The sequence below is a fragment of the Podarcis liolepis genome (assembly GCF_965112155.1).
Source record: "Podarcis liolepis genome assembly, chromosome: 6".
NCBI classification, from domain to species: domain Eukaryota; kingdom Metazoa; phylum Chordata; class Lepidosauria; order Squamata; family Lacertidae; genus Podarcis; species Podarcis liolepis.
The window spans coordinates 18,575,053-18,598,541 of record NC_139559.1 but is presented as its reverse complement, the minus strand read 5'-3'; the positions used below and the strand labels follow the sequence as shown (position 1 = coordinate 18,598,541).

At 42.9% G+C, this 23,489-nt stretch overlaps 1 protein-coding gene across 6 annotated transcripts in view; it reads right to left on the bottom strand.

Annotated features, from left to right (window-relative positions):
* NFATC2 (nuclear factor of activated T cells 2) overlaps positions 1-23,489 on the bottom strand; it is a gene marked incomplete at its 3' end in the record, with an annotated part of 134,935 nt that overhangs the window by 4,262 nt on the left and 107,184 nt on the right. The window contains exon 10 of one of the 6 annotated variants that reach the window (XM_083508009.1): positions 10,515-10,603. The exons of the other annotated variants lie outside the window; for them this stretch is intronic. Coding sequence (XP_083364135.1) covers positions 10,560-10,603 — 44 coding nt within the window. The remainder of the gene's footprint in view (positions 1-10,514; positions 10,604-23,489) is intronic. 6 annotated transcript variants of the gene reach the window in all.

Genomic DNA, 23,489 nt, shown 5'->3' with positions numbered 1-23,489 from the left:
TACTCTGAACTAAGAACAGGCAAAATTGACAGCTGTATATGTAGGAGTTCTACCCAGCAGTGAAGTCTGTGCATCCTCACTGAAAATCCTTTCTGGCTTGAGAAATTCCACTAGATACCACTCACAGAATGGCGAGCCTCTCTTTGCAGTCTTAAGAACTTTTAAAAAAACCTTTTTGCAACAAGAAGATGAGAACTAACATATTTTCTGGATAACAGGATTCTGAGACAATGATTGAAATCTGTGCTTTTTCTAAAGTTTCACAACCCCATGACTCCATGGCCAAAGGTATAAAAATACTATCCACAATTTCAATATTAAAAAATCCATCTCAACTAGTGTTTACAGAGTTCCACTGTCAAACCTGGCACTAGCCGTTTCATTTCAAAGAGGAGAATTAAAGGATGTTTCCTGTTCCAAAACATTTATTTCCACAAACTGAGAACACAAACAAGGGATTTTGCACGTTTAGCTGGGCAATGTTTAGCTGATGTTCAGGTGATGTTAGTAAATATGCACAAGTAACCACATTGGGTAATTGATCCACAATTCATGTGGGGAATTATGCATATTGCCCAGGCAAAAGCATCTCTGATCAATTCACATTCTTGGGCATATTACGATGATTTCTCATAATGAATGGGAAATGTACCCAATCCCCTATTGGTTTTGTCAGCCAGTATGTATTCTCCATGCCTCCATGTGCTTAAGCCCATGCTCCATAAAGCTTGCAGGAATAACCCCTCATCAAGGTCGAAATGATAGAACAAACCAGAAAATATCAAAGCAAGTACATATCCAACTAAAAACAAAAGATTTAAAAAATGGCAACTCTAGGGAAAGGATTTTTGGGGTAAAAGATGGAAGAAAGGGTTAATCCCCACACCGTGTGTGGCCCTGATCCAGAACACCTGTTGCTAATTCTTTTCAAAGAATGTTGGCATCCCAAACACAGTATTTAAAGATGTGTTTAGCATCACATATTTTTGTTGTTTAGTCGTTTAGTCGTGTCTGACTCTTCATTAACCCAAAATCAATGACCACTTAAAGCCAGCCTAAACAAAGAATGTCCAGTATCTGAAGAGCACAGTGATGCTAGAATCAAAAAGGTCCCAAGGCAGGTTCAAGAGTGACTCCTCCTAAATCCTTAAACTCCATGCATGGATAACATGGCTAGGACAGCATCCTCTCTGGATCTCAGCGACCATGGGAAAGAATGTCTGAAGAGGCAATCTTTCAGATAATGCAGTTCCTTTTAAAAAATAATTCTGCTGCTCCACTATTACCCAGGTCTCCATTTCCCTTCCTTTTGGGCAATGCTGAACATTGGCTGACTGCTGTTCGGGCTCAGCTACTTAAACATAGCTTAAATGTAGTGCAGGTGGCGCTGTGGTCTAAACCACTGAGCATCTTGGGCTTGCTGATTGGAAGGTCGGCGGTTCGAATCCCTGTGACGGAGTGAGCTCCCGTTGCTCTGTCCCACCTTCTGCCGACCTAGCAGTTTGAAAGCACGCCAGTGCAAGTAGATAAATAGGTACCGCTGCGGTGGGAAGGTAAATGGCATATTAACAGTTTAGTCATGCTGGCCACATGACTCACAAAGCTGTCTGTGGACAAATGCCGGCTCCCTTGGCCTGAAAGCGAGATAAGCGCCGCAACCTCATAGTCGCCTATGACTGGACTTAACCGTCCAGGGCTCCTTTACCTTTTACTGAAATGTGCAGCATGATGCAACTGGCCAGGTTCCATGCGGAAAAACTTAATGAACTCTCAGAATTATATTGATTAACAATTGTCCAATGTTCTTGACTAACATGCCAATTTATAGTGATTTTATTACAATTTTAGTACAAACATTGGCTTTTGAATTTTGAAATTGTTAGTTAAATGATTATCATGTTTTGTTTTGTTTTGTTTTGTTTTAATCTTTCTTGTGGGGGGCAGTGAGAGGGGGCTGGGATATTCCACAGGATATCACGTTAGATTCCTCAACTGCAACCACAGGATTGCAAAAATTACAGTGAAAAGATCCGTGAAGTCCAAGACACTGTGAGATTTTATCTTACGAACATAAGATATGTGTCTAAGATTGTTGCAGTCTTATACACTCTTGCTCCTGATAAAACGTCCTTCAACATAAAATTGTGCTGCGAATGTGCTCCAAACCTTTGGAGTGCAGTTCAATGCAAATGCATGGAATCAGGCAGTACATTTTTTTTAATATTTGGACTTTCGGGAGCTGCTTGGTTTTTTGTAAATAACGAAGCCTGAAAGCACACTTGCTTCCCAGATCAGCTGCCCTTCTGGAGTGTTGCAATGTAAGGGAGCAGCCACCGGGAGGTGAAACTGATCTAGTTTCACACGACCCAAAGGCTGACACTTAAAAAAAAAAGAAATTAAAAAATTAAAAAAAGCCTTCCTGTTTTTTCTACCCAGGAAATGAGAAGAGCAGATCTTCAATGGAAATTTTTCAGTCTCTTGAGCGCTAAAAATAGCAGTTAGGTAAAAAGAGGTGGGCATCAGCACTAATGAGGGAGTGGAGCTTCATTTCCTTTCTGTAAACAAGCAAGACTGAGCTGCGGGCTGGTTTATTTATCAACACATTTGTTCACATAGTTAGGTATAGGAGAAGGGGGGGGGGGAGCTCTCCATTGTAGAGACATTTCCTTTTATTTAATGAAATCAACCTGTTTGGAAATGCGACATTTTTCCTGTTAGAAAGCACCAAGGCAGCCAAATAAGAAAAAGAAAGAAGTGTGTGTGTGTGTGTGTGTGTGTGTGTGTGTGTGTGCGCGCAGGGCGGAATGGTTGAATAGTGTTAACATTTTAAATGTGAGCAAGGAAAATCCCTGATGGATTAAAGAGCAAAATGACGTTAACCTTTTTTAAGCGTACTGAGGCAAGTGCTTCTAGGGATAGATAAAGCCCAGTTCAGAGCTGTGCTGAACACATCTCATGGAAGAATCAGGTCTCATTTCTTTCACAGGTTTGCTGCCACACCTAGTTTCCTCTGGATTATGCCCACAAAATGCAAGTCAGTGCATAAGGTACGCATACCTTGCCCTCACCTGTGTCTGGTCTGTACCTCTTCAGATGGAAATTTATAGAACTGAATGTTCCTCCCATCCACCCCCTGCCAAAAAATAAAATAAACATTCACAGAAAACTAGATGCCAGGGAGTATAGGGTTCTAGTCTGGCCTCCTTCCTGGCATGGGAGTTCCCTGCAGGGTGATCTCTTTTTTTCCATCAAGGAACATTCTGCCACATGACAGAGGAAGCCTTCAACAATACTCTGAAGTGGTACAGGCCTGATACAGGTTTACTGCCTCGGGGAGAAGGAGCCCTGAGTCCCAATTAACAGCATTCAGTGCTGAATTCAGCATTTCACTTGGTGGGTGCGGGAGCTCTGCAAAGTTCTTGCCAGCTATGGAGACTGCCTTCAGCAGTCCTGCACAAGGATTGCTGAAACTGGGGGACGCAAGTGTAGAACAGAGCGTGCCCCTACCTGCATAAGCCCGCTCACCCTTTCGCGTGTGGCGGCATTGCAGGACAGAGAAGGCTTCATTGGGGCGGAGGAATTCAACCTGGCTGGGCCCTTCCTGATGGGCGGAGGGGGCTTTGGCAAATGGGGGTGCAGGCTGGGACTTGGGCTGTGCGGGGGGGGGGGGAGGCGGAGCCAATGGTGGACCCACCCATTGAATCCAACCCTTGCTCATTTAAGCAGCCAGCACCCTGGGCTTGTCTGGTTTCTTCCTGCACCGGGCTTTCGGATCTCACTTTGGATTTCTCTTGCGCCGATTTGTGTCCCGATTTTCACAGGGCATTCCTGGAATTACACAGAACCCATACCGGCTTCTGATGTGATCCTGGAATGTCCTGCCCCCCCCCCACTCCAGTGCCAGCATGGAGGAGGAGGAGCTGGTGCTTGCAGTGGTGCCACTGTCTTGCACAAGTCCGCGGGCAGCCATGAGACCAAGGCACCAAAACTTACATGTCCCGATTTTCATCAGAGGGGTATTGGAGGGTAAGTGCTGCACACATGAATTGTAATTTAAACACAACTGAAGCCATGTGGAGCACCACTAACGACCTTTGGCATGTGAGGCATCAAGTTTCAATCAGCATTTAAGCTCTTGCAGCTAAGACCAGAACTGAAGTCACACCCCCTACTCTGATTTCAGCCATTTTTCATTTGTGCCCATTTACACATGGGTCTTCCTGCCCACAATGAGATCCCCCCTCACATCAATGGAGAGGAGAGCTCCGTGTACCCTCTTTTGACATGAATTGTGAAGATGGCTTGTGCATTATGTGATTGTGCATTAAAGAGCTGACTGCACCAGGAGCAGCGCTGTGGACAACGAATATTCGAAAAGGATGGCAGCATCCTCTTTCCTGCACAAATGCAAATGCCGTTGTATTGCGTGCCCAATAAAGTGAAGATGCTTAAAAAGCAGGAATGTTTCCTAGCACAATTCTTAAGATGTTTACTTGGAGGAAAGTCCTGCTGAATTCAATGGGTCCTATTTGCTAGTAAGTGTGCTTAGGATTGCAGCCTGAAGCTGTCATCTCCGGCGCTCCAGTATGTCAAAGAGCACTGAGGGTGCCCGCTGAAATAGCCCATGCCTTGACAGTCAAACAACCCACTTCTGCATATTGTGTCACTTTTGAGATTTTTTTTTTTTTGCACTTCTCTTTGCAACAGTAATGCTCTCCAGTAACATGCAAAGTTAGTTAGTGAACGTTTCCAAGTTGTCCTTCATGGCAACTCTTAGCCCCCCAAAATGCGGTTTTTGGGTGGCACAACTGTTGCGTTTGCACTGGGCACCACAGGGGTCACAAAACAGAGTGTGAGAGGCGGGGGGGGGGGGAGGTGTCACTGAATTTTAGTGTCGCATGGGGAGCCGCTGAGATTTGAGAGCCCAAAGTCTGCCACTGCAGCTCAGTGCTGCCCAGATACATGGAACATCATTAAAGAAGTCACACTGATTTGACCTGCAACTTTGATAAGGGTATCTCCAGAGTATAGATGATTGGATATGAATGGTGAATACTGTGTAGCATCACGCTAAATCAGGGTAATTTCTAGAGCTATTCCCCCAGAGCTATCCAAAAAATGTCATGACCTGATAAGTCACACCAGCCTTTTAAAGGTTTAAGCAACATCCTAAGCTTTGGCAATTGATCAGCAGCACACTTATCTTAAACTGTATGCCCGGATGCTTTTGAGTGGATGGTTGACCTTCCAACTGCATGCCAGTGAGCAAAAGACTAATAGGCTGCGCCCTGATGTAACAGAGCCTATACTGCCTCATGTGCAATTGCCTGTTCATGATTAATGCTATGGAGCCAGCAAAAAATCTGAAGCTAGATTGGCAATGGGCTGAGCTATGCCGTACAGATTCCAGGGTTTTTCAAATAAATAAATAATACAACGTAACTCATGCCACAAGCTTAGATTAATTTAATCAGTAGATCAATCAACTAAAGTTTGCTTGATTAATTGGCAGGAGCCGATTTTAATAGGCAACAACACATTTACAATTTGGTGGAGCTGCAAGTAAAGTCATTTTGAGGGCTATTTTTCATGCCTTATCATAAGAAAACCGAAAGAGAATGTCAACGAGAGTGTTAATTGTGCCAATGAGTGGATTATTTTGCTAAAGTATTTAAGTAACCTTCTAGTTCTTCCAGTATTTCGTATATAGGATCTATGGCAGCCATTTGGCAACCCAATGATTAAATTAGCAACACAAGCAGTTGTTTAATTAATGAAACATCCTCTACTTGGTTGAAAGTCTCTAAAGTCATATTTCCTTACACTTTCAAGTGCAATGGAGTGGGCAGCGTTGTGCATGCTGGAGAAACACCTTAAATTAATTGTCAGTAATTTCATCTAGGCCCTTTTTGAACTAATTTTGAATGCATCCGGCATGTTAAATATATGCTATTCATAGCGGGGGTGTGGAGCACATTGCTTTTAAAACCTGCCACAAGTTCATGTCATCACCCCTCCTGCCCGGTCCCCATATCACATGAAAGGGTAAACAACTGTTCCATATTCACTTTTTCCAATCCACTCTTATTTTTTTATGTACTTTTGATGATTGTACAGCAGATATCTCAGGCTTATTATGACTCACTCTGCCTTTGCAGTGGAGGGGGAAAGGGGGAGGTGATGGTAAAGAGTCCAAAAATTCCTGAGGCCTGAATACCGCACTTTGATTCTCGTAAATATCTAATAAAAATGTGCCCTCAAATGGTTGGGACGGCATCCAAAAGATTAAGATAATCAGAGGTTTAGATAAAGGGGAGTGCTGTGTACACAGGATCACAGTGTTGTGGACAACAGATTTTGAAAGAGTGCGCACCCAAGAACAGCCTGTATTACAGAGCAGAAGCATCGGCACACATCCCAGCTGGTGTGTTGTGCACGTGGCACGAGCCGATCCATGTAAACATGCGCCATGCTCATCAGCGTTTATGCATTTGCTTCGGCATCCTTATAAGAACTTGCATGAAAGTGCCCCCCCAACCTTTCTCACAAGCTCATATAAGATCAGTATAAACAGTTAGGCCTGGTGAGCATTTAAGGTCCTCATTCCTACTTTGCGGGTTGCCATCTGATTGGATTTCTCTTTGATTCTGACTTGATTTTAAGATGTATTTTAATTGATTGCTTGATTTTATGGTGATGTGTTATATATTTGATGTTAGCCGCCCTTAGCCCAGTTTTGGCCAGGGAGGGCGGGGTATAAATCATCATCTTCTTCTTCTTCTTCTTCTTCTTCTTCTTCTTCTTCTTCTTCTTCTTCTAAACTAGCAATTTAACCATTGTTTGGTTAAACTATATCTAGTGATGGGCAAATGTCTCAGTTTGATTTCTCTCCATTTCTCAATGTTCCGTTTTCAATTTTCCATAGGGTAAGGGTAAAGTTAAAGGACCCTTGAGAGTTAATTCTAGTCGCAGATGACTCTGGGGTTGAGGCGCTCATCTCACTTTACAGGCTGAGGGACCCAGCGTTTGTCCGCAGACAGTTTACCTTCCCGCCGGAACAGTACCTATTTATCTACTTGCACTTTTTGGGGGCGTGCTTTCAAACTGCTAGGTTGGCAGTAGCTGGGAACGAGCAACAGGAGCTCACTCTGTCGTGTGGATTCGAACTGCCGACCTTCCGATCGGCAAGCCCAAGAAGCTCAGTGGTTTAGACACAGCGCCATCCGTGTCGCGTTCAATTTTCCATACTTCCACATAAATATTTGTATATATCTAAACTGCTCATGAAAATTCATCACAATTTTAGCATGTTTCTCCTAATATATGTATTTTTGTATGCAATTTCCCATAATACAATGAATTTTTGTTTGTTATTTTCACCAATGTAGGCAATTTTATGCATACTTTATCATATACTGTACATTTTTGAAACACGTTACTGTATTAGTGAGCTGCATTGCTAAATCTGAGGAACTGCAGATTTCGAACGGTGGCTGTTTTTTCAGTTTGTGTGTTATTTCAGAAAGTGCTTATTAGCCAGGTTCACCTTTAAATGTGAGCTGATTTCTAACCCATCTCCAGCAACAGCTCTATCCATTTCAGCACCTCCCAACAGAACCATAAATGTGGCTTGTATTGCAATCAGCCAGCTTGCCCTGAAGCTCTTGTGGCCTCTTCATCATTTATTGAAAGCAGAACAGGTTCATTAATACCACACCAATTTAGTTGTGTGAATTTTGCTTAAAGACTTTATGGCAAATTTTAAATCTGTCGATTAAATTTGTCCCCTTCCCATTTTATCATTGAGGCTGAGATAAAAATGTAAGAAAACTCTTGTTGAATCAGACCAGCGGCCACTTAATCAAGTATCTTGGTTTCCCACAGTGGCAAGGAGATGGCTCCAGGAAGCCCCAAACTAGGTCTTTCCTGCCTGTCCCCCTACAGAATGTTCCAATTCCAAAAATGAGGGGTGCCAAAAAGTCATAACATGTCTTGGGAATTCAAAAGATATTTTGGTTTAATTGATGTAATTGAGTTTTGCTTGGCAAAATTGAACAGAAATTATTAAAAAGGATTGTGAAGTACTTGCAGTTATATTAATAATATTTTTAATTATTTTGATTACCATTTAGAATTACCTGACATTTTCAGAAGGTAAAATTAAAATTCTTTGGTTTTTCACAAGCAGTTTATGTGCTTCTTTCATCACGCGTAGACTTAGGAAGCTAATTGTTGTCCAATCACAAAAATAATAGCAAATTTGAATCACTCACACCCAAAAACGTATTATTGAGAACTGTCACTGAAGAAATTTGCAAAAATTACGTTTCACCCCTTAAAAAGCCATGTCCTATTCCCCCACCCCCACCCCACCAGAAACCAGTACAGTGGTACCTCAGGTTACAGACACTTCAGGTTACATACGCTTAAGGTTACAGACTCCGCTAACCAAGAAAAAGTACCTTGGGTCAAGAACTTTGCTTCAGGATGAGAACAGAAATCGTGCGGTGGCGGCGCAGCAGCAGTGGGAGGCCCCATTAGCTAAAGTGGTACCTCAGGTTAAGAACAGTTTCAGGTTAAGAACGGACCTCCAGAACGAATTAAGTTCTTAACCGGAGGTACCAATGTATTCATTGAAATGCATACACTGTAAAGGGCATCTAGACTCACTGGCTTCCTCTTCTCTATACTAAATTTGGTGAAAAATAAATAAATTTGAAGATGGCTTAAAGATCTTTACAAATGAGATCATTTTTGGAAATGTCCTCTCTTGCCCCTTACCCTTTATCTCCCCACCCCTGCCATTTTCCTCCCCTTTCCTGGTGCTAAACATGGTTCGATATTTAATGCATGCTTAAGCAGCCATGGTTAACCCAAACCATAGTTCCATTGTAAACCAAAGGTTGAAGGTCACAATAGAAGTGATGGCAGCAGCTATGCAATGCATCCACCCAGTTCATGCATAAAGCAGGAGCGAGGTGTCCACTTTATATCTCAAAAAGGGATTTGCAGGTGAAGAGAACGGAATCTTCCCTCATCCCTCACCTTACTTCCAGTGCTTGAATTATGGGAGTCTCTGAGCAGAATCCTCTTACCAGGGGCAGATTTAGGTTTGATGAGGCCCTAAGCTACTGAAGGTAATGGGGCCCTTTCTATGTCCAGCTGTCCTTTGTCAACAACAAATTGTCACTGTTTTTTGTGCTGAATATATATGGTAATTTATGGACCTAATAGGTATAAACCCCACAGCCCAGCACAGCTGTATATAAAGGTAAAAGGTAAAGGAACCCTGGACAGTTAAGTCCAGGCAAAGGCAACAATGGGGTTGCGGCACTCATCTTGCTTTCAGGCCGAGGGAGCCAGCGTTTATCCACAGACAGCTTTCCAGGTCATGTGACCAGCAGGACTAATCCGCTTCTGGCACAACGGAACATCGTGACAGAAACCAGAGTGCTGGAAACGCCGTTTACTTTCCTGCCACAGCGGTACCTATTTATCTACTTGCACTGGTACGCTTTTGAACTGCTAGGTAGGCAGGAGCTGGGACAGAGCAACGGGAGCTCACCCTGTTGTGCGGATTTGAACCACCAACCTTCTGATCGGCAAGCCTAAGAGGCTCAGTGGTTTAGACCACAGCGCCACCTGCATCCCTACAGCTGCATATAAGCCAGAGTTAACGTCCTTCATTGCAGCTCAGCTGCTGTTAAGCCCTGAAAAACGGGCGTTCTAGCAGAGTGGCAGGAGAAGGACCAGGCAGGGGGATGTACAGCGGATCCTAACTCCATTCAGCTTGGTTATGGCAACATGTGGAACTTGCATTGATAAAATGGGGTGTGTTTTCCATCTGCCAGCCTAGCCCTGAGTGGATTTTGGAATTGGTGCAATTTACGATGGTTTCCTATATTTAGGATTGCTCTGTAATTTATCAGCAGCTGGATCAAGCCCCTAGTGTTTGGCAAAAGAACCTGAAGTTAATCTGCTATATAGCTTGCATTCTCGTCTCTGAACTATGCTGCAGATAAGATACACACCATACGGCACGGCTTGCTCCAAGCAAATTATTCCTTCTGAAATCAACCAGATTTTTTTTAATTTTATTTTTGTACACAAAATGAGCACAGCCAGAGAATTAAGAAACCAATTGCACAGAAAAGTCCCCATAGGAAAATGATGCTGGAGATGGGGCGGTCTGAGGAGCAGGGGCCACGTTCATTTTTGGAACAGGCAAATGCGTTTGAAATACCTGGAAAACTCCAGACCCCAAATGCTTCATAAACAAGAACAGCTAGTGTTGGCAAATATCAATGATTTTTAAAACACAGCATGCGACATGTCACAGCCCTGCCGCCCAACCACTTCCCTACCCACCAAATACTATATATTTCTACAATTAACCTTTCAACCAAAACCAAACCAAACCAAACCAAAATGACATTGACAGAAGAAACCCAGCTAAATCAAACAAAATTTAAGAAAATCTGCAGCTAGACAAAAGTCAGGAAAATGTCAATTACCTTGGACTTTGATTGCTTGGTTCAAAAAAGCACAGTCATTCTGCCTCATATAATGTTTTGTATCCAGCTAAGGTGTGTGTCTATCAGCTCTGAAAAAGATTTGCAAAACCATTTTTGAGAAAGAAATGTAACCTTTGACCCTGTTGAAAGGTCAAATGTTACAATGCTTGCTTTCTGTTGCACATTAAATGCTATCACATGAATTGCTTCCCTACACACCCCTGGACCAACTAGCCAGCATTCACACGAAATGTTTCACTTGCAACAGCTGGAGGTACATTTGAAGTAACTTTCTCATGTTTTCATGTTTGACGTACAGTACTCTAACCAGGATGCAAATTCCATGACAGCTCAGTATTAATAGGCAGTCTACAACAGGCGTATCCTTTACGTTCTAGAAAAGATTGCAATGTAATTTTCCCAACAGGTTCATGGAAATAGCTCATTTATATATGTGTGTGCACGCATGCCTTGAAGGTGAAAACTTACTGGGCAATATTCAAGATGTTCCATGTGAATACAGGTAGGTAGCTATGTTGGTCTGCCGTAGTCGAAACAAAATAAAATAAATAAAATAAAATTTAAAAAATCCTTCCAGTAGCACCTTAGAGACCAACTAAGTTAGTTATTGGTATGAGCTTTCGTGTGCATGCACACTTCTTCAGATACCATGTGAATACAGTCCACTAAAGCATAATCTGCAAACAGCTCTGTTTTTACAAACTATATGCTGCCTTGAAGACTAGCACCTTGGTTTATTAGCTGGATGTTAGGCACACAGGGTAGAATCTAAGTCATATTCAGAGTAGACCCCCTGCCCCCAAAATCAATGGACTTAAGTTAGTCATAACTACTCCCTCAGTTTCACCTGCTGTACACAATCATTCTCCATCATGAGTATAGTGCTTAACCTTAGTCACACTGCAAGTGGCACAAATCATATATGGAAGGGGGCGGGGGAATATTTCTGCTCCGGACATTCATTTCTACATTTTATAACCTACTAAGAAAGAACTGCAGGGGGGGGGGGGATCTGAAACGTACAAGTCTTTATGAAAGTTCTCATCACATGGCCTCAATTCAATATTGTTTCACTTTTCCAGTCAGACCTCATTAAAGTCCCACCACACAGTATTTGCTTTGACAGAAACATTAAATGACGTATTAGTATAATAACGCATTGCCATCCATAAATGCTCTTTGCTACTGCAGTAGAATTTTCTTCAGCGTTTCCCTTTCCAGACATCTTCGTTCAGTCAATAAATGCAACTGCCACTTTTCAAAAGGGCTGCCTGGTCCCATTGCCTAAAAATGACACCTGCCGTTTTGCTTTTTTTAAAGAATGGCCCACAGCTTCTCCACCGACCCTTTCACTTTAGGACCTTTTAAAAGCAGGGACTACCCCAGGTACAGGCAAACTCAGCCCTCCAGATGTTTTGGGACTACAACTCCCATCATCTCTAGCTAACAGGACCAGTGGTCAGGGATGATGGGAACTGTAGTCTCAAAACATCTGGAGGGCCAAGTTTGCCTATGCCTGGACTACCCCCAAGCCGCTGGCCATTCTTGCTGCTTTTAGAGGCAGTATGGGAATCCTTAGACCTGGGACCAAACTGTGGCCCTTTCTGCCTCTCCATCTGACCCTCAGGACCCTTCCAGAACACCCCTTCCTCAGCCACACACCCTCTTCCCAGGTAACCACTCTCAGCGCCCCTGCTTCTCGCCCTCCGCAAATAAATTGTCCCTGTCTGGAATGTGTCCTTGGTCTCAGCTAATGCTTCCTTGTTGAATGAATGGATGATAGAGGGGTGTGTGAACAAACTAGCCTACTGTAAATAATACAACAACAAGAACAACAACAACAATTTTATTATTTATATGCAGCCCATATGACTGGGTTACCTCAGCCACTCTGGGTGGCTTCCAGCAAGATATAAAAACACCAAAAGTCGTGTAGTTATCTATCTCCTTAACATGCGATGGGTGGATGCTCCACAGGGCGGTTGCCACTACCAAGAAGGCCCTCTGCCTGGTTTCCTGTAACTTTGCTTCTTACAGTGAGGGAACTGCCAGAAGGTCATTGGAGGTAGACCTCAGTGTCTGGGTTGATTCTTCTTCAAGTATACAGGGTTGAAGCTGTCCAGGGCTTTAAAGGTCAGCACCTTTAAATTTACATTGGCTGCCCCACTTCCTTTTGCTTCTGGTCCCACCTACCATTGCCACATGGACCCAGAAGGTGACCCAGACAGGAATTTGGCCCTCAGTGTGACAAACTTCCTCTAAATGAAGTTTAGCCACAGAGGGAGAAGGTGAGCTTCCCCAGTACTATTTCTCTAGAAAAGATGTGCCAGAACTGAGTTCCAGCAAGTTCTGGCTGCAAAAAAGCCATGAACCTCCCAGGTGCATCTAGCTGGCCAGGTACTGGCTTGAGAGCAGTACATGTGAAAAGGATCTAGGAGTCTTGGTTGACCACAAACTTGACATGAGCCAACAGTGTGACGCGGCAGCTAAAAAAGCCAATGCAATTCTGGGCTGCATCAATAGGAGCATAGCATCTAGATCAAGGGAAGTAATAGTGCCACTGTATTCTGCTCTGGTCAGACCTCACCTGGAGTACTGTGTCCAGTTCTGGGCACCACAATTCAAGAAGGACACTGACAAACTGGAACGTGTCCAGAGGAGGGCAACCAAAATGGTCAAAGGCCTGGAAACAATGCCTTATGAGGAACGGCTAAGGGAGCTGGGCATGTTTAGCCTGGAGAAGAGGAGGTTAAGGGGTGATATGATAGCCATGTTCAAATATATAAAAGGATGTCACATAGAGGAGGGAGAAAGGTTGTTTTCTGCTGCTCCAGACAAGCGTACACGGAGCAATGGATCCAAACTACAAGAAAGAAGATTCCACCTAAACATTAGGAAGAACTTCCTGACAGTAAGAGCTGTTCGACAGTGGAATTTGCTGCCAAGGAGTGTAGTGGAGTCTCCTACTTTGGAGGTCTTTAAGCAGAGGCTTGACAACCATATGTCAGGAGTGCTCTGATGGTGTTTCCTGCTTGGCAGGGGGTTGGACTCGATGGCCCTTGTGGTCTCTTCCAACTCTATGATTCTATGATTCTATGATTCTATGAACTACCAGAAGGCTGAATTTCATGCCCTTCTTTTGTTAAAAGCAAATAGGCTGGATAAAAATACTTTAACATAAAAACAAACACCTGTTTTTTGCCCGAGGAATCTAGGTCTCAAGCAGAGTTCTTTCACATCACCTGCAATCTAATCCTCTTATTGGGAGATGCCAGGAATTCAGCTCTTCATGTGCTCTACTGATGAACTGCCACCCGTTCCCCAATGTCCCCAGGCAACTGGGAGTGAAGCAGAGGCAGAGAGGTTCATTCCCAGCAAAGGGCCTCCTTATCCACACACACTGAGTCACTGGTCTGCAAAGCCCCACTCTAGCTTGCTGCGCAAACGGCCAAGGCCCTGTCAATCATTAATGCCACACCTGAGCCTGCAGAGTGATTAGCTGAAAAGTCATTACATTTCTGATGGCCAGAGGACTTTCACACAGTTAATCAGTTAATGGGGGTACTGTGTGCATGCAGGCTGCTTAATTCCCTGGAGATCAAGTTACAGGGATAATGCTGTAAAGTAAATGTAGATTATAAGACAAAACAACAAATGGTGAGCAGGGACAAGTTTTATATTTAAAAAAGCCCAGTTACAACCCAGTCCTGCTTATGTTGACCCAGAAGTAAGTCCTATTGAGTTCAATGGGATTTCAAAGTTGTTGGCGTCTGTCTGTTTCAGGAGACAATGGAAGAGTGTGCCTTTGTGAGTGAAGTCAAACTTTTGGAAGGTTACAGCGCCTACTGTGACTGTAGAAACCAATATGGAAGAGACATGTTTTGTTGCAGCTGGGAAAAGGGGACTTGCCTCTATATAACTGTGCATCAGAGTGCAGGATTGGAATCAGAGGATAGAAGGAGCAGAGGTCCCCCACCCTTGCTGTAATTCACCAATTGACAACCTCAGGTGACTTTAACAAATGGCAGCCAGACTATTAGCACATGACAAGCAGAGCAGCTGTTGCTAAAAAGCTTACTATCTAATGCATTAATAGTTTGTCCTATAATAGGTAGAATCTGAATAACTATAGGTTCATGTGCCTTTTTGGATAAACATAGGAACCTTGAGCGCTGTGGAATTCTAGTGTGTGGCGTATACTATTTATTTAGCTTCAAACAATGAAGTAATCATCAAGTACAATTTTGCAAAAATAAAAAAAATAATATGTAGCCAGATGGTTTTGGTTGATGGGGGTGGTGAAAGGAAAACCATGTGTGTCTGAGTCAAGCATTTGGCTCTCCTAGCTAGTAAATTGCAGAGAACATATTAAATGGGTGCTTAATTTTAGTTTACACATGACTGAAGTCAGTGTGTACTCATTCACACGTTAGAATTTCTCAGGGAGCAGACACAAGCTTTCTAACTCGGGGAATCTGGTTAGCCTGAGAAAAGAAAAAAGAAAACCTACGGTTTTTGTTTCTGCTCAGAAACTTCACTCGGCTTCCGAGACGCTTCTTACAGTCTTGCTTCCGAAAAGGTTTCAGTTGATGCGAACAAGAAAAGAGAGCTTTTTGAATTGTGGTACCCAGATTACAAAACAGCCTCCCAGAAGAGGTACGTTTGCTTCTTCCACCTCCTGGTCCATTCCCTGCTTTTTAATAGGCATGAAAGGCAATGGGCTTCTTTTTTTCAGTCAACATTGTCGCGATTTTATTGCTTCTCTCTGATTCATATTGTTTTAATTATCTGTTCTTTTATTGTGCTGTAATTTTTATTGCTATATTGTCTTATCTGGTTTTGCTGTTAGCTACCTTGTTCCAGCTTGTGCAGAAAGAAGCATTATTAAAAATAAATAACTGGTGGGGCACTCAGTGAATAGGGCTGAATCCAATGCTACTTCTACTCAAGAGCAGATTCACTAAAATTAATGAACATAACTAACCTACTTCTTTTCTATTCTTATTTTCTTCTTTTCTTCTTTTTGAATACTGTTTTACAGATGTGTAAATAATTATATGCAAGAGAATAGGTAAAACATTTGTATTCTTTATTTTTTCCCTCCCTTTCTTTTGGTAACGTGTATCTTTTTTCTTTTTGTATTTGGTTACTTGTATATTTTTTTCTTTTTTGTATCTAATAAAATTTAATTAAAAACGACAACTAACCTATGTTCATTCATTTCTAAGTGCCAAACCAAGTAGAAATTAGTCTCGTTTATTACTTGTATGAAGCTGGGTGATCAAAGCAAGACGTGGTTCTATGTGGGGAAAGCTCAGTTGGGTTCGAACTGCAAAGTTTTGTGTATAAGTCCATTTAAAATGGATTCCTCCTTCATCGCTATCCCATCCTTGTTAACAGAGGCGAAAGCACAATTTCAGCAGCTCTTAAGATTGCAGCTCTCCCAACAACCATTGCAACACTGTTCACTCTCATAAACCTGAAAGCTAGTCCAATCGATACTACTGGTCTGCAACATATTGCAGATTTAGTGTGTACAATGGATATGGTGCTTTAAAGAGCAATTATAATCAAAAAGACAAGTCCCTGCTCTGAGGAGCTTAAAATCTAAATGCCAACATTAGACTATACAACAGGAGAAAAAGGGAAATGAAGCAGGAGGGGAATTTATATAAAGGTGGTGCTAATGCATGTTAAAGGGACACGGGGGGCGCTGTGGGTTAAACCACAGAGCCTAGGGCTTGCCGATCAGAAGGTTGGCGGTTCGAATCCCCACGACGGGGTGAGCTCCCGTTGCTCGGTCCCTGCTCCTGCCAACCTAGCAGTTCAAAATTACCTCAAAGTGCAAGTAGATAAATAGGTACCACTCCGGCGGGAAGGTAAACAGCGTTTCCGTGCACTGCTCTGGTTCACATGACCCGGAAGCTGTACACTGGCTCCCTTGGCCAATAAAGCGAGATGAGCGCCGCAACCCCAGAGTCGGCCACGACTGGACCTAATGGTCAAGAGTCCCTTTACCTTTTAATGCATATTAGGGATGAGGGAGAAATTGGTTTGGCTCACATTTTAATGCAAACTTCCCCAATTTGCACTTTCCTGGATCAATACACAAACCAAAACACAGTTAGCCTTGAGCTATGGAAAGGCAGCATACAAATAAAATTATGTACAGTATGTATGTACAGTATTTTTTATTGAGCTATTGTTCTCATTCAGATGACTAGCTAAGTCAAACTACAGTTTTAGTATGGGTGAGCTATGAGCTTCCAGAAAGGAGAGCATGGTTGCTTTCCTCTTCTGCGGTTGTCATCTGCAGCACTGCACCCACAGGGTACAAAATGTTAGTACAGAAGGAGTGGGGCAACTCAGAGCAGAAAAAGTAGACCAGAATGGAAAGAGGTTCAGCAGACCCTGCTCACTGCCATTCTCATACTGAAACTTGCAGCCTCCCAAATTGCTTTTTTTTTTTTAAAGTCAGCTGTAAGAATCATGTGGTTTGGGCCTTATTTAAGTAGCCTCTCTTTCACTCAGGCTTTCAGCTAAGTCACAATATCACACCTGCACTCCATGACTGAGCTTTGGCACTGAAAACAGCATCAAAGACTCATGCCCAGGGCAATTCAAGCTCTGGTAGAAAGAAGTATATTTTTAGGTACAGAAGTGGTAAGACAACAACAACATAAAACCCTGTCAAAATCCCCCAAGGCTACCTTGCAATTAGAAGGGAACATGAAACTGGTACTGCAGCACGCCTCGCTGTCTCATAAACAAGGCCCGCAACATATTGCAAAGAACGACACTGTGTTTAAGAGAAGAAGAGGAAGAAATGTTCGGTGTCAGAAACTTTCAGTATGAGCAAGTGACACTGACGGTAATGCCTTAGGTTTGGAGGTGAAAAGGGTGCCGATTAAAAGCAACCCGCTAGGCACACTTTTGATTTTACAGTGGCTGGTGTGAAAAACCCATAGCTTTGTAAGGGTTAAGAGGATCAATGAAAATTGAGGTTGGAAACCGAAGAGCCTGTTGGGAATGCCAAAGGAAAAGTTGTTTCTCCAGTACTCTGTTCCATCTCTTTCCCCTGCACTTTTTCTTCATTGGGGTAAAGTTGAGGATTCCTGCTTGCAGTGACATACCATGGGTTGCCGGTGCCCCGGGGCAAGTGTTGCACCCCCTGGTGGACTGGCCAGCTGACGCATCCCCCCCAGAAGCTCCAGAAGGCAGCAAGAGTTCAGCCATGCAGCCTTGATGAGGAAGCCTGGCATGGGGACTCCACTGCCTGCTTGACTTCACTGAATGAAGAGCTGTTCGCTGGTCATACAATCACAGCTGATTTAAAACAGGACTTACTCATTCATACCTATGCAAGAATGGGATCTTTTTAAACTTGATTCTTTAGTAAAGAACAAAGCCATCTTGGGAAAGCATAAGAGGTATAGTAGTTTTTCTTTAGAAAGTAAAGGGTGTTTTGATTGAAGAATCACTGTTTTGGGTGTGCACACCCATCTCACATTTGCCTTTGGACTCAACTAGGTTTTCAGAAACATTTAACAACATCTGACTGGTCAGAGGCAATAGCACATCAAAAGAAAAGCATGAGCGAAAGCAATGACCCTTTCAAGGCATTTTCAGCTGTCTATCGTTCTAGTGTGCATGTTAAAAGTGTTGTTTTCTGAACAGCATTCCTCCCCCCATTTATTACCCCCTCTTTGAGCTATAATTAGGGAACAGCTGGACATAAAAAATCTGGAGTGCAAATGCACTTGTTGCAAGCATACTTCAGAAAGTATCCATTCTTAAGAATGTTGTTACTAAGGTGATCTGCAGAGGATTGCTTGGTTGAAAAGGAGAAACGGAGGATTTCCATACAAATTTTGATGGGAAAGAACAGCAAACCAGCTGTAAATTCAAACTAACATTCCCCTGTAACTCATAGTTCTGCAGAGACTTGGCTGTAGAAATCTGTACACACTAGGAATCTGTTAACAGCTGGATGCAGGCTGCAATGGTATGTCCCAGTGCAATGCACTCTGCAGTCACCTATTTGCAGCCAACAGTAGTCAACTATCTTCCAGACTTGGAATTACCTTCCCTGATTGCCTGCCCAAGCCAAAAATGAAAAAGGAACGTCCAAAACACAGTTGAAAAATGCTTGGCAACCAAGCAAATCCATTTAGGGTGACATAAAACCTTAGTTTATGAGACGTGGACAGGGACCTCATATATTCTGTGTTTTAAAATCAAAACTATGGGTCAACAAAAGTTGAATTCCGCAACCTGTATAAATTAGGCAAAGTACGGTAAGTTGATCTGCAGATCCAGCTGTTGTTCATGATTTATTCTGCTTCTGCATTTCATAAGGAGAGTCATAGAGCTACACATGGGGCTGATCGCCCATTATTCCTGCTTGCAGATCACTCTGGATTCTGAGATTCTACTAGACAATGCCCACACATAAGAACTAAAACCTGCAAGCTTCCAAAGAAAAATGGTAAACACTGGGATCCCGAATTTTTAGTGGATGGAAAACAGGTGCTGATTTGATTTGAGGATTCCCCCACCTCTCTAAAGGACCCATTTATTTATCAGAACAGCTAATTTCTCCCCACACACCTTTTGTTTGGGCTGCAGTCTTTGCCATGGAGTAGTGCCTTCACTTTTGCATTGATCTCTTTGACTCTGGATGGATAATAAAAGAATCACCTGCCTTCATACTAACTTTTCCAAAGACTCCGTTCTTCCTCTGTTTTGAGCCTCAGAAGAATAGCAAGTGTGTACCCAGGACAGAAACTCTTTAGCTATGGTGCCTAATATATTCTCTAGGGAGGCCTCTCTGATCCCACTGCTGTCCTGTTTAGACAGGAAGCTTTGACACATTTATTTCAGGGAACTTTTGCAGATTATTGCTCTTGGTCCTACACTTCTGCTGCCTTTTTAGCTCTTTTTATTCTGCTATATTTGATCACTGCAAACTGATATTTTCTTCATGTATTTCCATTGCTCTATTGCTGCCTTGAATATTCTTTAGAAAGGCAGTTGTAAGTTTTGAAGAGAAAGAAAATTACGTAATAATTAATGTGTCCTGTCCAACACAAACTGTTTAGCTAATTGCCTTATGGCTCAGTCACACATTCACATCCTGGAACTGGCAGACCTGTGATCAGAAGAAGCTGCTGAAATGGATAAGCTTGACATCGCTATTTCAGAAAATTCCATTCCTAGCTAGAAAAGAGCAGAATGGGGCAAGGCTGGCAACCAAGAAGCCCATTGGAAGCCAGTGGTGTCAATCACAATTTCTCCTTCATGGTGGTTGGCCACTAAAGTATAATGGTTCCTGGTGGTAATTCCTGACCCAGCTTTGAATTGGTGATATAGATGATGATGTTTCACAATTATTCTCATGAGCACTGCGGGGAGAGGAAATCACCCCAATTCTCCATCAAGTAATGAGAAGATACATTGCATCAGCAAATTATCAAAGGGGACAGAAAAGTTCAGAGAAACTCTGTGAAGTGCAGGTGGGGTTTGGGGTCCCCCCTCCCCGTGCCTTACCTGTCTTTCAAATTGGCCAGTGAGTGTTTGTGAGTGAATTTCTACAGAAATTCTACAGAACATCTCTGGTCTGCACTGTGCAGCCTTCCTGGCTGCTTTTGCTTCCTGAAAACATTGGCTGGAATTTCCTGTAAGCACAGGAAGGTGGGGAGACTGCGTACTTTCCACCTGCCAACACAGCCATAGTTAGGTGATCTTGCGCCCCTGGCAGAACTGTCCTGATCGCGCCCCCTAGCCATGGACAAATTTGCTCTTCTTTCTGCCTCTCCTCTACCCCCCCCCCATTCAATTCACCCTCTAATGAAAACCATTTCTTATGAGGCAATAATCAATATTTATGTTTATGGACATATTTTAGCCGATTTTGCTCCCCCCATTGCCTGTGCCCCTGGTGGGGGCCCACCTCGCCACCCCCTAGCTATGGCCCTGCCTGTCAACTGTTCATTTGTTCTTATTTTATTTTATTTGAAGTGATGACCTGTCTCATTTTAAGGCAATTGGTGTGGATTTGCTTTTTAAGGTAAAAGGAAGAACTTCCCTTAACAACAAAATCTGTGAGCACACTGCATTTAAGTGCTCAGTAAGCCAGTCTTCCCAATTTCTGCATTGAAATTCAAGCTCAGGTGAATACATCGTTCCTTTTTTGAGTTTTCTTCCAGATCAGGAAGGGCAAGCATTAGAAAGCAGAGGGCTGCAGAAATATTTCATAGCAAGAAAAGAAGAAAACCACCCATGGCCACCTTGCATTTATATGGTATGCTCAACTCTGCAGCCACCAAAATTCTAAAGAAATTCTTAAGTGCCCTGCAAAAAAAGGTAGAAAAATTGAAAGCTCTTTCTCAGAGGAAGAAAACTTCCAAGAAACTGGAGGACAGCTTTCAGCACAGAACTAATTCTCAGAACTCAACTCCCCCAACTCTACCAGTGACTTGTGTTGGTCTGTCACTGCACAAAATAGTTGTTTGAGTCTGTATACTTTTCATAACATCAAAATATTATGTTGTAATTTTTCCTGGTTGCTTTCTGAACCACCCACTACGATTTGGCATGTTGCTGCAGGAGGGCAGCACAGAAACAAGCCCCCTGCCCCAAAGCAGCAGGGCTAAGGATTGTATTTTTCCTTCCTCCCTTCCTCATTTCTTTCATTTTTAAAAATGTCATCTGCAACCAGCTGTTGAGAATTTGGAGCTCATCAGGGCTTTGTTTGCTTCCTGCGGTTCAGAATTGTGACGGCTGCTTCCATTCCTCGGCAGACCAAATACCCCTCATGAAGCAAAGAGTGTCCAGGATGTCGACGCTGGGGCTGCTAAGTTGTGCACATCACAGAACAGCTGGGACCATTTGTCAGAATGTTGTGCACAATGCAAGTCAATACCCAAGATTCACAAGCAGGAAAAGTGATTGCTACAGATTCACTTTGACTGACTATATGATGCAAATGACTTTATGCATATGTCGTTAGATTAGCTGATGAAATAAATCAGTCATGCCCATACTGTAGCCCAGCTGACAACAAGCCAAAGCAGGCCTGTGTGAGCGATCTGCAGTGGACTCACCACTCACCTGTGTAGCTTCCAGCACTCTGGCCAGGGAATTAAGTTTTTAACAGGGATTGATACCTTGCAACAGCGTTTCAGCACCCTGGCCATCATTTTGCATTGGGGTATTGCATTGCAATAATAGGGCATTGTGGTAGTTCAGGGTTGGTACCTGGGTGGGGGGGGACTTACAAGGGAGCTTCCTTTTTCTAGGGAGAGGAGGAAAAGAAATTTTCTGAGAAAAATGCTAAAGCACTTTAGCGCTTAGAAACGTGAAAGCAATTTTCAGCACTGTGCATTTCATAGAAATCTCAATCCCACCCCACTTTGATTCCATATTAATTATTTTTAAGTTTTGTTGCACTCCTGCCCAATAAAGAGATCTGGTGTAACTTTAAAGCCTATGTATTCTTCTGCCAATATAAGCTTTTGCTTCCACTAAAAGAATCAGTACCCTTTCCTTAAAACACACACACACACACACACACACACACACACACACACGCTAAGATACCCAGAGGTGGAATGCACTCTGAGTGCAATGCTTTAAGGAAATTGGTCAAAGGGAACTTTATAAAAAATAAAAATAAAAATCATGCCATAGGCTAATGATGAAAGTGGAAACTTTATTTTTCCTTTCACCTGGAAATAAAAATATTCTTTTTTTTTTTAAAAAAAAAGCCTACTCCTGTGCTCTTTAAAAAGTAAAATAGAGCCCCCTCTGAAAGCAGAACTGGGTAATTTATTTATTTTTTATATATATAACATGCCACATTGATTTCATGCTATTTTCCACGCTCAGAAATAGGGTTTTGCAATGTGCCTTCTGCAGCACAGCTTGAACTTCAGGCAAGCCTATCAGGAAGAAGGAGGAGGAGGAGGAGGGATCCGAAATGTGTAGCCCAGTCCAAAAGATGAAAACACTACTGCTGTTTATAGAGGGAAGCCCAAGTCATCAGTCCAAATGAATTCCTGGGCTAATCCATGCAGACTTCATGTTTTCCACCAGGCCTGGCCACTGTAAAGACTATCTTTAGGAGGCGGCACACACTGTGTTTGGAAAGAAGCCCCTGGAAAGTTGAGGGCGTTTATGCCAGCTTGGCAGGGCTTCACTTTGGGTATGGAAAAAAAGAAGAAAAAAAGAATGCTCTCTCCTGGGTTCCCCCCACAGAATTCGAGGATCTCAATCCAGATCAAGATGATGCCAAAAACATCAACAACACAAGGCTTTCCCCAGCTGTCCCAGGCCAGCCTTCACAATGGTTTCCATAGAATTTGTTTTGCCATCATAACAGATCTAGCAAGACGCTACAGTGTGCTTCGCATTCTCGAGGCAAGAAATTTTAACTTCCTGGACTGTGGAAGTGATGGCTAACACAGCAATATGAAGGGCATCTTGGGGAGTAACAAACAAGGTCCCTGCCCCAAGAAGCTTACAGTTCAAAATTTGACACACAAATAGGCTACAGTGAGAGAGGAAAGGATAGAAGCAACAGCATCCTTTCAAAGGATGGTTCATGCATTTCCAATGTTTTACAGGGAGGAGAATTGTGACCCAGTGAGCAAAAGGAAAAGGAGGATTCGGGGTAGATAGATGAAGCATTGTCAGTGGAAGACCAGGAGGAGAGGAAATGTAATGATCTGTGAAAAGAACATATAGTGGTACCTCGGGTTACATACGCTTCAGGTTACAGACTCCCAGAAATAGTGCTTCAGGTTAAGAACTTTGCTTCAGGATGAGAACAGAAATCGTGCTCCGGTGGCGCAGCAGCAGCAAGAGGCCCCATTAGCTAAAGTGGTGCTTCAGGTTAAGAACAGTTTCAGGTTAAGAACAGACCTCCAGAATGAATTAAGTACTTAACCCGAG